The 17,105-nt window shown below is 35.9% G+C and overlaps 1 protein-coding gene across 2 annotated transcripts in view; it reads right to left on the reverse strand.

Annotated features, from left to right (window-relative positions):
- Positions 1-17,105, reverse strand: part of RAB3GAP1 (RAB3 GTPase activating protein subunit 1 (catalytic)) — an 84,753-nt gene that overhangs the window by 49,556 nt on the left and 18,092 nt on the right. For both annotated transcript variants that reach the window (XM_004674695.2, XM_004674694.2), the window contains exons 4-5: positions 7,574-7,706; positions 4,111-4,189 (exon numbers count right to left, since the gene is read on the reverse strand). In XM_004674695.2, coding sequence (XP_004674752.1) covers positions 4,111-4,189; positions 7,574-7,706 — 212 coding nt within the window. The remainder of the gene's footprint in view (positions 1-4,110; positions 4,190-7,573; positions 7,707-17,105) is intronic.

Raw genomic sequence — 17,105 nt, forward strand, 5'->3', positions numbered from 1 at the left:
AAAAAATTAAGTTTCTGGGCCCTCGCTGGTGGCGCAGCCAGTTAAAGTACATCACTAAGAAGCTGAAGCTACTTCAGCATGAGTTCGATCCCTGCCCCAGAGGTGATCCACTTGGCATCGCAGGCCTCTCCTGACCCATCTTCTGCTCCCCTCAGCAGTGTACTTCATCAGTCAGCCTGTTCTGCTCCCCACTCTGTCTCTGATGAAACCTCTCACCGCCCCTGCACCTCTGGCCTATACCCCAGTTCTGTATGCATAAATAAATAATAAATCTTTTTTTAAAAAATTAAGTTTCCAGGACCCTCCTTGATGGTGCAGGGGGTTAAAGCGCAGCATTATGAAGTTGTCTGCAGCCACTGCAGCACAAGTTCAATCCCCAGCCAGGGAGGTGACTCACATGGTGTGGCAGACCTCTTCCTCTTGCTTGCTGCTCCCCTGAGCAGGGAAATAGACTTCCCGCACTCTGGCCTACACCCCAGTTCTTGTATGCATAAACAAATAAAAAGTAATTTAAAAAATATATTAAGTTTCCAAACTAAAAGATAAAGGTTATCATTGAAATCTTTCTTCAATTAAATCCAATCCATTTATGTGGAAAAATCAAGTCTGACAATGTCCCTAAATGTCAGGAAAATATCAGTCATGATATACTTGTGCATCTCAAAGTGAAAATATGGTTTACTTAAGTATCCTAATCAAAGAATTCTTATGTTCATTCACTCAACTGTTGGAGCAGTCACAACTTCATCAGAAATGTCTTACTGTTGCTGCAAAAATCTTAGAAGAATAAAAAGTTGCTGTCAAGTCCTTTAAAAATATGACGCCAATTCACAAATTATAAGGTCAGGCTGATGATCTTGCCAATGTTTGTATTATTCACTTCTCAATATATTTTTATTTCATAATTTTTTAAATAAGGAAAGTAATTTAAGATACTAGTCATTTTCCATAATAAGAATAATGAACAGCATATACCAGAGACATTTTGTGGGGGTGGAATGGGGAATGGGATCAAAAACGGGGGGTGGGGGTGAGGAGGGTAGTGCACGGGATTATGGTGATGGCACACAGGTGACTTGGTGATGGGAAACCCGTGGGGATTACAATTGAGATGAAAAAAAAAGTGTACAAAATGACGTAAAAAGTTAATGTATATTTTTTATCATTTCTGATTAATACAGTACATATAAGCAATATTAAAATAGATTTATGATGGTGAAAGTAGTGTTAGTGATTTAAACAAAAATGATTAATCACTGTAAATATTTTAAACTTCTCCTATGTATATGTGCATTTGAAAACACCATGTGGTTTGTTAAACCATTTACAAATAAATAGTTGAAACTTAAAAGAACTGTAAACTGCACATTTCTGTGAAAAAAAAAGATATTTGTTATTTTCCCAAATTACTTTAATCTCTGGATATGTAAAATGTTATGAATACTTATTCTCAAGAAATCACCAAGCAGCAGTAAGAAAGTTTAAAACAATTGAAAATCCAATCCATAAGCTGCTTAATATTTAAAGGACATATAGTTCATCTCCTCATGATGCCTCTTACTATGAAATCAAAATTAGAGGCAACATCAAATATTTCAAATTTTAAGTTGTAAAAGTCTTTACAAGTTTGTTTGTTTTTCTTTTTCTTTAATGTCTGTGAAAGAATTAAGACAAGTGAACTTTTCCTCCCAGGCCATTACACATAAAAAAGTGAAACCACTATCAACAGTTTCTTCACTATTCTCCCAGAATTACAACATTAACAATATCCATGTATCTACCTATACTCAAAAGAGATTATATATATACTTTCTGTACCTTTTTTCCAAAGATTAATCTCCAACTGATCAAGATTTTTTCCCCATCTTTATACTGTTATATCAATACTGCAGTTATCTATTTCTGTAAATATACCTATTAGATGAATTCCTACAGGTTGAGATGCTGGATAAATAAGTACATACGACACCTCTGCCACCTCCACACACAGAGAAACAAATAAACCAAAGTGAACTGTTTTCAACTTACCTGCAATAAAATTCTATGTTCTATGTCTGTTTCCTCGTCCCGAACTGCTCCCCTCCATTTTATTGTTATCACTGATAATCCAAATCCTGATGGATCATTTTTTTAATATTTACCTCAAATACCACCCACTACCCCAAGCCAAATAGGCTGTCTTCTCTAACTTCTAACTTTTCCTATTATCATAATCTTAACACATCAGTATGAATCACAGATTTACTTAGTCTATGAGAACATATCTTAATCAAGTAAACATTAAGTAGAGGCTATATAATAATGAACAAAAATCAACAACAAAAGCAATCAACCAGATTAATGAAAAAGGGCTTGAATAAAAGTCCTTTAAAGGAAGATATACACATGGAAAATAAGCACATGAAAGATGTTCTGAACACCATTAGTTATTAGGAAAATTTATGCAAAACTCACAATGAGCTATCATGTCACATCTATTAGATGGCTATTATAAATAAACCAACAAAACAGAAGACAAAGGTTAATGAAGATATGGAGAAATTACTGGTGGGAATGTGAATTGGTAGAGCTGCTATGGAAAACATTCAGTAATTCTTCAAAAATGTAAACACAGAATGATAGCAATTCGACTTTTGGGTATGTACCCAAGGGCTTAAAAGCAGAGTTTCACATAGATGTAAAACAGCTATTTCATATTTCCACTTTTCCCAAAGTGGAAACAACCCAGATGTCTTCCAATAAATGAAAGGAAAAACAAAATGTGACGTATATCTACAATGAAATATTATTCAGCCATAAAAAGACATTCTGCTAACTGAAATAAGGAAGACACAAAAGGATAAATATTGCATGATTCCATTTATGTAAGGCCTATAAAGACAGAAAGAAGTGACTGCAGGAGATGGGGGAGGAGGGAAAAGAAAACTACTGCCTAAATGGGTGGTTTCAACATGGGACAATAAAAATTTCTCGAGGTAGACAGTAGTAATGGTTGCACCAAATGTGAGAGGACTTAAAACCACTAAACTGTACACCTAAAACTGGTTATAATGATAAATTTTAAGTATGTTTTACCACAATTAAAAAATTAAACATAAGGAATGAAACAAATACATATGTTAACAAATAAAAAATATGAGTGGATCAATAAGAAGATGCTTGCCCTTCCAGTGATAAGAAAATAAAAATTAAAAACCAAGTATCATTGTATCCCTATTAAATTGACCAAAAATGTAAATACTGATAAGATACAGTGTTTGCCAAGAGTTTGGATATTCACAAGTGATAAATTTTTAAAACAATATTTAAAGGCAAAAGGGCAGAATATATCAATATTTAAAATTGACATTCACATTGAACTGACTATAGCCACAGTCATACAAGTGCACAAAAAAATAGGCATAATGAGTTTAAGCGTGAAAAACTAGCAACAACCTAAATATCCCTTAGCATTGGAATGGGTGAATAATTACAGTACCCCATCCCTACTCTAGAACAGTCATTACAAAAATAAGGTATATCTAAATTGACTGACATAAAAATGATCATGAAATGCTGACAAATATTCATACATATCAAAACAGTATGCATTAAAACCCATTTACCAAAAAAAAATTAAAACATGAAAATGCATGTACATATAACTCACAATCAGAAAACTATGTAAAGCAATGTACTTCCTATTTCCCACGTCTTCCTACTTGGTTGTCCCATAATTGTCCTGACTTATAATATTTACTTTGTCTAATCTGTACAATGTGGTTTGTGCTGAACACCTGCTTTCTGCTCAGAGTTTGAAATTTTGGTACTAGTCAGAGGGTGCCTATATGAACACACACCAATTAAAACCTCTAAGAACTCTTCTAATAAATTTACCTTGGGGACAACATTGCACATGTTTTGTCACATATTGTTGCTAAGTGAATTATGTGTTGTGACTCCGATCTCCCATTTTTCGTTTTGCTTTACATGCTGTCTTCAAAATATGTCACACAATTAGGTACAATTATATGCCCTGTGTGTCTGCCTCACAAATTATCAAACCTGGGATTAGCACTGAGGCCCTCCCAAGGCAATACTAAGAGAAATCTGAATAAAATGTATACCTACCATCTTACTAGGCAATGTGCTCTTGGAGGAAAGTCATTGTTCATGCACAGCAAATCTTGCATAGATTGTGGAATAGCATCTACAAAAACATTTGATATGAAAGAGTTACTATGTTCATTCATTCTAAGGAACAATTTTACATGACTTAGAGAAATCATTTTATATATTATCTTGCTAGTCCACATAATTTTCAACTGCTTCTGAAAGATTTATATTTAGAGTTAGCTCTAAGATTTGGGGGAAGAACGGTGGCTATTCACTTAACTTTTTTTTTCTTTTAAAGATTTTATTTATTTATGCATACAGAAATGGGGTACAAGCTAGAGGTGCAGGGGCAGAGAGAAAATTCACCAGAGACACAGTGGAGAGCAGAACAGGCAGATTGACAAAGTACACTGCTAAGGGGAGCAGCAGGTGAGACAGGAGAGAGGTCTGCCATGTGATTTATCTCTGGGGCAGGGATCGAACCTGCACTGCAGAGGCCAGGGCTTCTTGGCTTAGCTTCACTGTGCAGGGCTCCAACTCACTGCGTCATAAGCGAGGGCTGATGCAGTCTTTTTTTTTTTAATATAATAGTTTATTTTTACATTATTTTGTACTTTTTTTTTTCATCTCAGTTGTAATTCCCATGGGTTTCCCATCACTGAGTCACCCAGGTGCCATCACTTTTCTCCCCCTCCCCTTTTCTCTTAACTCTTAAAAAAAAAAAAAGCCAGTCTAGTAAAAAATATATACACACGTATAACTCATTCCTACATTTAGAATATTTTCCTTTTTTCTAAGTCACAACTCAACTCCTCATTCTTGCTAGAAATCTTGTTTTAAATCTGTTTTTCTTGGCCTTCATTTACCTCTAATTTTACTCAAAATTCTACTTAGAATATCACCTTGGAGGTGATGTAGATACATTTCACTGGACCTCTGACCACCTTATATGGCTTTGTATAACCAATAACCCATGTATCTGCGACCAGTTGCATTCTTATTCATAGTAAAATACTAATAGCAGTGACTGTTATTTATACAAAAAAATGTGTAATAAATTTAAAGCATAAAAGATAATACTTGCTAATAAAAATATTCCTATTACTGTATACTTGCAACTGCTTACAATCACAATCACACTGATACTGTACAGCACATATGCATATGACCTTTCCTCAAATTAATAGCATTTAAATTATTTTATAACTTGAATAACATTTAAATATTTTATACCTTGAATAGTTTCTTGAATTGACCATAATATTAAACCTAGAAATCCCTGGGCTGTTTCATACTTCTCATCAGTTGCACACATTGTCCTTCTCCACTTATTCTTTAAGTACACATATTCATATTCAGGTTCTGTTATTTTATTTTGCTGTATACTTGTGTCCATGGTCTATCTTATCTTACCTGTGCTCATTTATTAATATAAATGAGGATCCTATGTTTATAAGAAGACTATAGATGGATCTCCCTGGTGTTGGAAGGGGTTAAGTCTTACCACTATGAAGCTATACACAGACATTGTAGCATGAGTTCAATCCCTGGCCAGGGAGCTATCCACAGGTGTAGCAGACCTCTCCTGTCTCACCCACTGCTCCTCTCAGCAGTGTATTTCAGTACAGCTGCATGTTCTGCTCACCACTCTGTCCTTGGTGAATGCTCTCATCCCCCGTACATCTAGCCTGTACCCCCATTCTTGTATGCATAAATCTTTTTTCTTAAAAAAAAAAAAAAAGAATACAATATATGCTAGAAAGGGTGATATAATTCCATTCAATATTTCAGGCCTATGCTTATAAGTGATTTGTTTTAAACAAAAAAGCTTTAACACACAATACGCACATTTATATTCTGAATAAATGAAGAAAAGCATCTTACCTATAACTCAAATATTCATAATTCTTCAATAACTTGCTCACATACTGTTACATAGTAGTGTATCTCAGGACAAAAGTTTGAATGATTTGACCTATTAATTTTTATAAACACCATTTACTGAGTACCTAACATAGGCAAGATACTGAAGTACTCAAGTACAATATCTCATTAAATCTGCACAGTAAGCCTACAAGTAGCATTATTTCATTTTTACAAATGAGATAATTCAAACTCAAAAGGTCAAGTAACTAGCAAGGACAAATAATATTTAGATATTATTTTTAATTCTTCAAAATCTAACCACTTCTTAATTACCCAAAACCCTTTCTCTGATCTCTCCCCATTAAAAATAACCTTATCTCCTTTGTCCTCCAACAGAATTTTGGTTTGGGGGGTGGTATTTGTTACTTTCTACTTTCTAGTACCATTACTGCTTTTAAATCTTATTGTCATACTGGAATGTAAGCTTCTTAATTTATAAGTGGGCTTGTAAGTCAAGTGGACTTGTGAGTTAAGTGGCCTTAATAGAACACTTACCAAATGTTCATTTAAAATAAATATTTAATAAATGTTAGGTGATTTATTTAATTTTAAAACAAATGATACTATGCTACTGCCTCTGAAAATATACTATACTTTTAGATGTGGCAAAACTTTACATAAGCAAAACATATTCAGATAATATAATTTAAAAGGACTAACTTTGAAATTCAAAATTATATTAAATTCAAGTTTAGGGCCCTCCCTGGTGGTGCAGTGGGTTAAAGCACAACATTGAAAGCAAGCTGCAGCCACTTCAATGCGAGTTCGATCCACAGCCACTTCAATGTGAGTTCGATCCCCAGCCTCAGAGGTGACCACAGGCGAGGGAGACCTCTCCTGGCCTGCTTGCTGCTCCCCTCAGCAATGTACTTCATTGATCTGCCTATTTTGCCCACAACTCTTGTCTCTGGTGAATCCTCTCACCACCCATGCATCTCTGGCCGTACCACAGCTCCATATGAATAAACAAATATTTAAAAAAGAAAAAACTTATCTTTATAAAACAAACAAAAATTCAAGTTTAAATATATGTAGAGGGAGGCCCTCCCTGGTGGCATAGCAGGTTAAAGTGCAGCAGTAAGAAGCTAAAACCACTTCAGCATGAATTCGATCCCCACCCTGGAGGTGATCCACATGGCATGGCATACTGCTCCTGACCCACCCGCTACTGCCCTCAGCAGTGTACTTGTCCATCTGCCTGTTCTGCTTCCCGCTCTCTAGTGAATCCTCTCACTGCCCCTGCACCTCTGGCCTGTACCCCAGTTCTGTATGCATAGTAGTGGGCCCTCCCTGGTGGTACAACACTATAGAGCTATCCACAGCCACTGCAGCACAAGTTCAATCCAGGCCTGGGAGATGACACACATGGAGTGGCAGACCTCTCCTGATCTACCTGCTGCTCCCCTTAGCAATTTTTTTCAATCAGTCAACCTGTTCCTCTCCCTACTCTGTGTCTGGCAAATCCTCTCATCCCTGGCACCTCTGGCCTGTACTCCAGTTTTTGTATGCATGAAAAAATAAATCTTAAAAAAAAATGTAGAAAAAAACTTACCTTCTAGTAATTCATCCTTTCCTTCTTTATCAGTGGAGTCTTGTACAAGATAGTGATGAGTGACTGAGAACTTGAAGTCAGCAAAGAAAATTTCATCTGATTTCTCTTCCCATGTGCCAGAAGTAAATATACCCTGCATTTAACAAAAGAGAAAAAGTTCATCTTAAGATACTTAATGGCTATGCTTGTTTACTAGCCAGAAAGATTTTTCCTTTTCTGCTCATTAGTCTAAAAGTTTCACTCTACACTCTAAATATGGTAGGGGGTGGGGTGGACGGGACCAAGTCTCAGTGCTTTCACCAAATAATGAAAGAGAAAGGAAAAATATACAAGTGAATATACCCAGGAGGATGATGTTTTTTATACATCATTTCACAGTACTCCTTTAAAAAGAAATATCCTGAATTAGACCAAGAAGGGTGCAGAGTTGCTTTCTATGCCTTTACTGAATCTTCATGGGAAGACAATCTAAAAGCTAACTAACTAGACCAGTACTATACCCAGAGAGTCCCATGACTGAGGCAAAACCAGGACACTTATAGACAACAGAGGCAAGCACAAAGTGCACCAGAAGGAGCATAAGGAAATGCATGGTGATAGGAGACATCCCCTCCCCCTTCCCTGACCTTGACTCAACTACTTCAAGATATGGAAAACAGCAAAGGCCAAAAATACTAAATGTCACATATAACCATGGTACCACCTCTGGGGAAGTTGAAGCAATACTAATATCTAAGTTACAACTACAGCTGCTTTTAAAAAATAGAAAAATTTAAAACAGCAAAGTAGGCAACCAATAAAAAAATATATATAACCCATGGAACCTTGGTACTTTGGGGGAAATATGTCATCACAGGAGAGAACAAGTCTCCAGAATAAAACTACAAAGACATGTCAGTTTTTACCTTCCTACCAGATACATTGTTAAAGTTTTCTTAATAAAGAAATTCAGAGAGATGTAAGGAAATACAAAAATCAAGTCAAACTGATATAAGACAACTCTGAGGGCTCTCCCTGGTGGCACAACAAGTTAAAGCACACCAATGCAAGCTAGCCATAGCCGCTTTGGCATGGGTTCCATCCCCAACCCCCAGGGTAATCCACATGGTGTGGCGGACTTCTCCCGACCCGCCCACTGCTTCCCTTAGCAGTGTACTTTATCAGTCTGCCTGTTCTGCTCCCCATTCTGTCTCTGGTGAATCCTCTCACCACTCCTACACCTCTGGCCTGTACCCCAGTTCTGTATGAATAAATAAATCTTTAAAAAAAAACTCTGAAAAACTTCAGATACAACAAATTCAGGGAAAAAATGACATCAGAAATATAATTACTGAACAGTACACCAAAAAAAAATTTAATGTAAAAACATCATCAGAAGAGATTTTTAGATTATGAAGAAAACTATGGAGAAAGAATATATCAGACAGAGGATGGGATCCATGACTTAAAAGATAATAATGCACAAAGGGCAGGGTGAAATAAGGAGAAATATGAAGGAAAAAATGAATAAACATTTTGAGAAGTATTCAACTCCACTGAGGAAGGTAATAGAATAGGTATACCAAAAGGAGAAGAGGAGAAAAAGAACCAAAGAACTTATTTAAAGAAATTATATGAAAAATTTTTAAACCTGGGGGAAGAGCTCAATATATGAGTCCATGAAACGAAAAGAATACCTAGCTGTATAAATGTAATGAAACCAACACAAAGACATGTAATAATGAATCTAACCAAGAGGTCAAGACATTTAATGAATACGGCAGTTGGCTGTCGGAAAACACAGGTAACCTATATAGGTACTCCCATCAAGCTTATAACAGACTAGCCTGAGCAAACTACAATAAGGAGAGAATTGAATGATATATTCAACAATTAATGATAAAAATGGCAAGCCAAAAAAATTATATTCTGCAAGGCTTTCATTCAGGAGAAATAAATGCCTTTCTAGACAAACAGCAGGTAGTTTGCTAATACAAGATCTTCCTTACAAAAAAAATGTTCAAAGGAGCTATCCAATCTAAATTGGAAAAGGGGGGAAAAATTGGAAAATAGAGCCAGGAAGTCAAACAAAATGTCAGAAGCAAATGGCCATATATCAGTAATTACCCTAAACATAAATGGACTGACATCACCAATCAAAAAGCAAAGAGTGGTTGGTTGTATCACAAAACAGTAACCAAATTTCTCCAAAAGTCCAGGTGGCCATCAAAGATAAACACAGACTCAAAGTAAATGGTGGGAGAAAAAAATCTTACAAGCAAATAGAAAATTAAAAATAGTAGGTGCAGCTATATTTGTATCTCATAAAAAATTTCCACTAAAGAAGGTAACAAGGATGGACATTATATAATGATTAATGGATCAACACATCAAGAAGACATAGCAATCATCAGCATGTATGTACCAAGTGAAGGAGCATCAAAATACACAAGGCAACTTTAACATATTTGGAAACAAACATTGATATCAACACAATAGTAGGAGGAGACTTTAATACACCTTCCTAAATGGACAGATCAGACAAATCAACAAGGAAGCAATAGCTTTAAATGAGTTTTCAAACAAATGGTTTAATAGACATTTCTAAGTAACTGCATCACAAAAAGGCTGAATCACATTCTTCTTAAGTGCACAGGGACACTGTTCTTATGTACACATTGGCTCAAAAAGAAGTACCAATAAATTCATGAACCATGACATGCCAAGGACCTTCACTGATCACAATGGTATAAAATTAGAAATCAACCCAAAAAGTAAGTAGGAAAAACTTCTAACATGAAGAGACTGAACCATTATTGAGTTAATGAGAATAAAAAACTCTTGGAGACAAATGAAGAGTAAATTCAAGCTACCAGCACATCTGCAATGGAGCAAAAGCAGTACTACGAGAACAGTACTGATTTAAGTAACATGAGATCACAACACCAGTAGCAAAACCTCTATGAATTACTTCTAAGAGAAAAATCAGTAAATTTTATAAAGCTTAGAAACTGGAAAAAGCACATGGCAATAAGATATACTTTTATTATGAGTCTAATATTACTCCGTAGTATGTTGACTAACAGGCATCAGAAATTACTTGTTAACAAGTGGTTTGTAGTACCAACTTAAGTAACATGATACTTATAGCACTTGTTTAACTTGTTTAATGTTCCATAAGTTTCTTTATCAAGGTTTATCATTCAAATATTTTCATTTAAACAACTATTTCTTTATTGAAAAGCATTAATTACCATTCCAAAGAGCCTCTTTACATATCTACATATATATACACACATACATATATATTATCAGTTAAAGGAATTTTCCCACAGGGCCTCTAAGGTCCCATAGGTATTCTTCCCATTGGATAGATATATCGTCTTTATAGTACTGTGCCACTATGAGGCAGGAATTCCAGAAATGTGCATATTTATTATTAAAGGGTGAAATGACAAGTCTAATTCAAAATTAATCTAGTGATTTATTAAAAATAGTCTCTAAGAACCCCAACCAAAAAGAAGCACTTAGAATGGACAGAAAGTAACCTGATTATCTATAGAATACCCAAAGGAGTATATAAGCTACTAAAACTAACTCATGTGCTTACCAACTTGTGGAATTCAAGGTGAATGTTAAAAAAAAAAATCAGTATTTTTATTACTAGCAGAAAACACAATGAAAAAATTATTTTTAAGATTTATTTATTTATGCATACAGAACTGGGGTGCAGTCTAGAGGTATAAGGGTGGTAAGAGGAATCACCAGAGACAGAGTGTGTGGAGCAGAACAGGCAGATTGACTAAGTTACACTGCTGAGGGGAGCAGTGCGTGGGTCAGGAGAGGTCTGCCGCAACATGTGGGTCACCTCCGGGGCGGGGGATTGAACTCAGACTGAGGTGGCTGCGGTCAGCTTGCAGTGCTGTGTCCTAACCCGGTACACCACCAGGGAGGGCCCAAAGAATGCAATTTTAAAAATTAGCACTTTTGGGCCTTCCCTGGTGACGCAGCAGGTTAAAGCAGAGGACTAAGGAGCTTCAGCATGAGTTGAACCCTGCCCCAAAGTTAAACTAAATGGCTCACTACAAGCATCTCTAAAAGGGCCATTTACATATACTAGTAGAAATACAAAATATATAGATTTGACCCCACCTATTTCCAGTTTTATCACCCACAGATACCTCCATCTAGCCTACTATTCATCTACTTTACAATTAGTATCATACTCCCAACTTGTATTTCTCCAGAGGTGTGTTCATCATGCAATCCTCCACTTTATTTCCCTAAGCATACTTTTACTTATTCATTCTTCAAAACTCCACCTAAATGTTATTTTCTGTAGCAAATCTGCCTATCTAAGCAACGTAAGGCTTTCTTAGGGTCTTTTTCAAATCAATAGAATGGCATTTCTTATTCTAATTTTATATACCAGTGATATTTCTCCATTAACTATAAGAACAAAAAATATATTTTATTCTTTTAGCCCAGAATTTAAGACTTTTTACATAATTAATAGGTGTCCCAGGAATTACCTTTTTCCCAGCATTTAGAATAGCTCTGATCTACCCAAATATGCTAGAATATACCAGTATATTGTTCAAATATCTTACATCTATTTGGATAACATATACAATGTGATCTAGTCTAATAACTTTAAATAGCATGCAACATAACAAAAATAGTAGTACTTTTTCTAACTTTAACTGATATATGTATATCACGGTTTGAGTTCCCTAAGTCCTAAGAAAATACTAAATGCTGGAAGGTGGGGGGATCTTTCCTTAGAAGAGTAAGTACTAAGCAATAGAGAAGTATAAACTTAAAATAATAGGGTTGTGAGGTCTTTTTTGCATGAAATCTACAAGTCACAAAGGAATATAAACTTATTTTGTGTTGCATAAAAATGTAATCCCAAATATACTCAAAAATCAACATAAGAGTTGAAACCAGAAATCTCTTTAAGGATAACATACAGTAAAAGAGTCATGATGCTGTAACTGGCAACTATTTCTAGAACATAACACCAAAAACACAAGCAACAAAAGAAAAAAATAGGCTGGATTTAATAAAATAAAAAGTTTTCTACGTCAAAGTACACTATCCATAGATTGAAAAAGTAAACCACAGGAAAGTACTTGCAAATACTGAATAAGGGATATGTACCCAGAATATACAGAAGTACTCTTCCAACCTAAGAATAAGCAAATTACAAAATAAGCAAAACACTTAAACAGACATTTCTCCTATGTAGATATACAAATGACCAATACATACAATAAAACATATTTAACATCACTATTTACTAGGGAAATGCAAATCAAAACCATAAAGAAAGACTTTCACATCCACTAAGATGGCTACTAACAAAAAAAAAGCAAAACTGCTGTTTTGAATGTAGAGAAATTGAAGTTTCCTGCATTGCCGGTAAGAATATAAAATGATGCAGGCACTGTAAAAACCTGTATGGTAATTGTCAAAAAGTTAAAAACAGAATACCTTATGATCTAGCAAATTTGCTTCTAGAAAGCTGGGACCTGTACAGGTAGGTACGTGTACATGCATGCATACAGTGACATTATTTGCAATAGCCAAAAGGTGGAAGCAACCCAAGTGTTTACTGACAGATTAAAAATAAACTCAGTGTAGTATAGATGCAATGGAGTATTATTCAGCCTTAAAGAATGAAATTCTGACAGATTCTGTAACACAGATGAATCCTTAAGACATTATGCTCACGTAAACAAATCAGACACAAAAGATTGAATATTATATGATCCATTCTATATGAAGTTGTTACTGTTTAGAACAATACAAAACTTCAGTTTGGGATGATTACAAAGTTATGGGTATGGATGGTGCACAACAATGTGAATATGTTTAACTGCCACTGAACTGTAGTACATTTAAAAATGGATAAAACTTAAGAGTTTTATTTATAATTTTACTGCTACATGTTTTAATAAAATTTTTTAAATCATAATTTTTATAATTAAAAGTGACAACATAGAGAAAATATCTGCAACAGAGTTACCAGTGATAAAAACCCTATGAAGTGAGAGCACAAATAAATCCAATCATTTCTGTGGAAAACAAAGTTAAAAAAAAATTTCTTCTTCTTTGACCTAGTAATTTTATTTTTAGAAATGTTAACAGAAACATTTATGTAAGAAAGCAAATGTACAATAATGCTTATCACCCCAATTAAATATCCTTCAACAGGAATATGAATAAACATATAACATAGTCTTACAGTGGATACAATGGTAGCATTTAAAATACATCAACATCAAAGTTGCATCTTAAAAAAAAAGACATATTATACAAAGCTAAAGAAAATCTGATATAAAACTTTTTTTAAGGCACATGTGCACACATGGAATAGAATATCAAACTGTTGATATTGGCAGTAGTTAAGTATTAATTATAGAAAGTAGAGGGGATGTAAAAAAAGTGATGAGGAGGCCCTCCTGGTGGTGCAGCGGGTTTAAGCACAGCACTAAGAAGCTAAAACCACTTTCACATGAGTTCGATCCCTGCCTGCCTCTGAGGTGACCACATGGCATGGCAGACCTCTCCTGACCCGCCCACTGATACCCTCAGCAGTATACTTCGTTGATCTGCCTGTTGTGCTCCCGCTCTGTCTCTGGTGAATCCTCTCACCCTCCGCATCTCTAGCTTGTACCCCAGTTCTGTATGAATAAATTAATAAATTTTTAATATGCACATCATTAGATTTGGCTACATTTTCAAATTTTTTAACAAGAGGATTTTAGGTACTTAGTAGACAATTTGGGAACAATTTAAAGGAATTGATAACACAGGACAAAACTTCAATCTATGTAACAGATATTCTGCCCCAAATCTAAACTGTTATTTATCTCACATTCCTGAAATTCCTAAAGCTTATTTCTAAAATATTAAAAACTTGAAAACTAAATGGTGAAAAAGAATTTAGGCTAGGAGACCAGAAGCAGTTTCTGTGAGTAACTTTCAGTTATTTTATGGATAAGGAAATTTGTGCTTTTGTGGGTAACAGGTAAAGGTGGTAATTTTGAAAGAGTCAACATTTAAACTATAAACTGGTTTTACTCTAATTGTAATAACCCAACTTCCATGAATTTTTTTTTAAAGATTTATTGATTTATGCATAAAAGAACTTGGGTGTAAGTCACAGGTACAGGTGGTGGGAGTGAGCAGGTTCAGACAGAGTGGACTAACTGAAATATATTGCTAAGGGGAGCAGCTGGCCAGAGACGAAAGATCTACTGTGTCATGTGGGTTAGCTCCCTGGCAGGGAATGAACTCATTCTGCAGTGGCTGGGGAAAGCTTCAAAGTGCAGAGATTTACCCCCTTGAGTCATCAGGGAGGCCCTATGACAATTTTTTAAAAACAACTGGGTGCACAGCTCTAACTTGGCGATTAACCAACTAGGTGCTCCAAGTCCTTTCCTTGGCTGTACATTTTGTGGAAGGAGAAACAGAAAGAACTTTGTAGATGACATAATTAAAATGACTGCAGAACAAGGTAAAGGAATTAACAATCTGGGGGTCAGGGAGGGCATAGAAAGTTGTTTACATAAACAGGAAGTAGGGAAACAATTCCTAGTCCACACTAGGAACTCTATAAATGGATGTAAGACAAAATAAATGAATGAAAAAGAATAAAGAGACTTCCATAACATTTTTTTTTAAAGATTTATATATTTTTTCAACAGAACTAGGGTACAGGCCAGTGATGCGGCGGGTGAGAGGATTCACAGAGTGGGGGGCAGAACAGGCAGATTGATTAAGTATACTGCTGAGGGGAGCAGCGGGAGGGTCAGGAGGGGTCTCTGCCATGCCATGTGGATCTCCTCTTGGAAAGGCGGGGATGAAATCATGCGGAAGTAGTTTAAACTTCTTAGTGCTGTGCTTTAACCCGCTGCACTAGAGAGTGGGCCCTCATAACATGTTTTTAACGCGGTGGCGCAAAAGGTTAAGACGCTGCACTGCAAGCGAGCTGCAGTTGCTTTAGTGCGAGTTCGATCCCTGGCCCCGGAGGTGATCCACATGGGATGGCAGACCTCTCCTGACGCGCCCAGTGTTCCCCTAGCAGTGTACTTCATTGACCTGCCTGTTCTGCTCCCCGCTCTGTCTTTGGTGAAGACCCTGTGCACCTCTGGTGTGTACTCCAGTTCTGTATAAATAAAAAAATTTTTTTTTAAAAAATTGGAAGAAAATTGGACTCTTGCATGGTACCCTGAAAAGATTTTAAATATTTTCCCTTATAAAAAACTAACTGAAATTCTCACTACACATTAGTATAAGCAAATTTTAGATAATGGCTGACCTGTAAGTCTTCCCAATTGCTCTCTATAAAATTCACTTGGGGCCCTCCCTGGTGGCGCAGCGGGTTAAAGCACAGCACTAAGAAAGAAGCTTAAGCCACTTCCCATGAGTTCGATTTCCGCCTGCCCCGGAGGAGATCCATATGGCGAGGTAGACCTCTCCGACCCTCCCGCTGCTCCCCTCAGCAGTGTACTTCCTGGATCTGCCTTTTCTGCTCTCCGCTCTGTCTCTGGTGAATCCTCTCACCCTCCACATCTCTGGCCTATACCCCAGTTCTGTATGAATAAATAAATAAATCTTTTTTAAAAAAAAAACTCACTTGGCAGGCAAAAGCAATATACAGATTTAATACCATCCTAATAAAAATCTCAATGACATTCTTCAAAGAAATACAAAAAATATTGATGAGATTCATATGGAACAACAAAAGATTTCAAATAGCCAAAACCCTCATGTCTAAGAAAAAACAGAATGGAGGCATTTACAATCCCAAACTTCAAGCTATACTACAAAGCCATAATAATCAAAACTGCATGGTACTGGAATAAGAATAGACATACAGACCAGTGGATTCAAATAGAAAACCCAGATATAAACCCACAAATTTATGGATAGCTAATTTTTGACAAAGGAGCAAAGAAGATACAATGGAACAAAGAAAGTCTGTTCAGCAAATGGTGCTGGGGAAACTGGGAAGCTACATGCAAAAAAATGAAACTAGATCACTACCTCACTCCATACACAAAAATCAACTTGGAGTGGATTAAAGACCTAGACATAAAAACGGAAACCATAAAGTACCTGGAAGCAAAGATTGGCCTGGCCAAACACTATATGATATACACTTCAGCAACATTTTTAAAGATAGAGCACCCAATGCCACAATAGCGAAGGCAAGGATAAGTAGATGGGACTACATCAAGTTAAAGAGCTTCTGTACAGCAAAAGAGACATTACAAAAAACAGACAGCTCACTAATTGGGAAAAAATTCCCTCACACAAAACTAGTGATAAAGTATTGATCACAAAAATATGTGGAGAACTGATGAAACTCAACAAAAATAAACAACCCCATCGAGAAATGGGCAGAAAAGCTAAAAAGACACTTCTCCAAAGAGGAAATGCAGATGGCCAACAAGCTTATGAAAAAATGTTCAATATCACTCGTAATAAGGCAGATGCAAATTAAAACCACAATGAGATACCACTTCATCCCAGGGAGAAT

This window comes from Condylura cristata, unplaced genomic scaffold (genome assembly GCF_000260355.1).
Source record: "Condylura cristata isolate star-nosed mole 26May11 unplaced genomic scaffold, ConCri1.0 scaffold00002, whole genome shotgun sequence".
Taxonomy (NCBI): domain Eukaryota; kingdom Metazoa; phylum Chordata; class Mammalia; order Eulipotyphla; family Talpidae; genus Condylura; species Condylura cristata.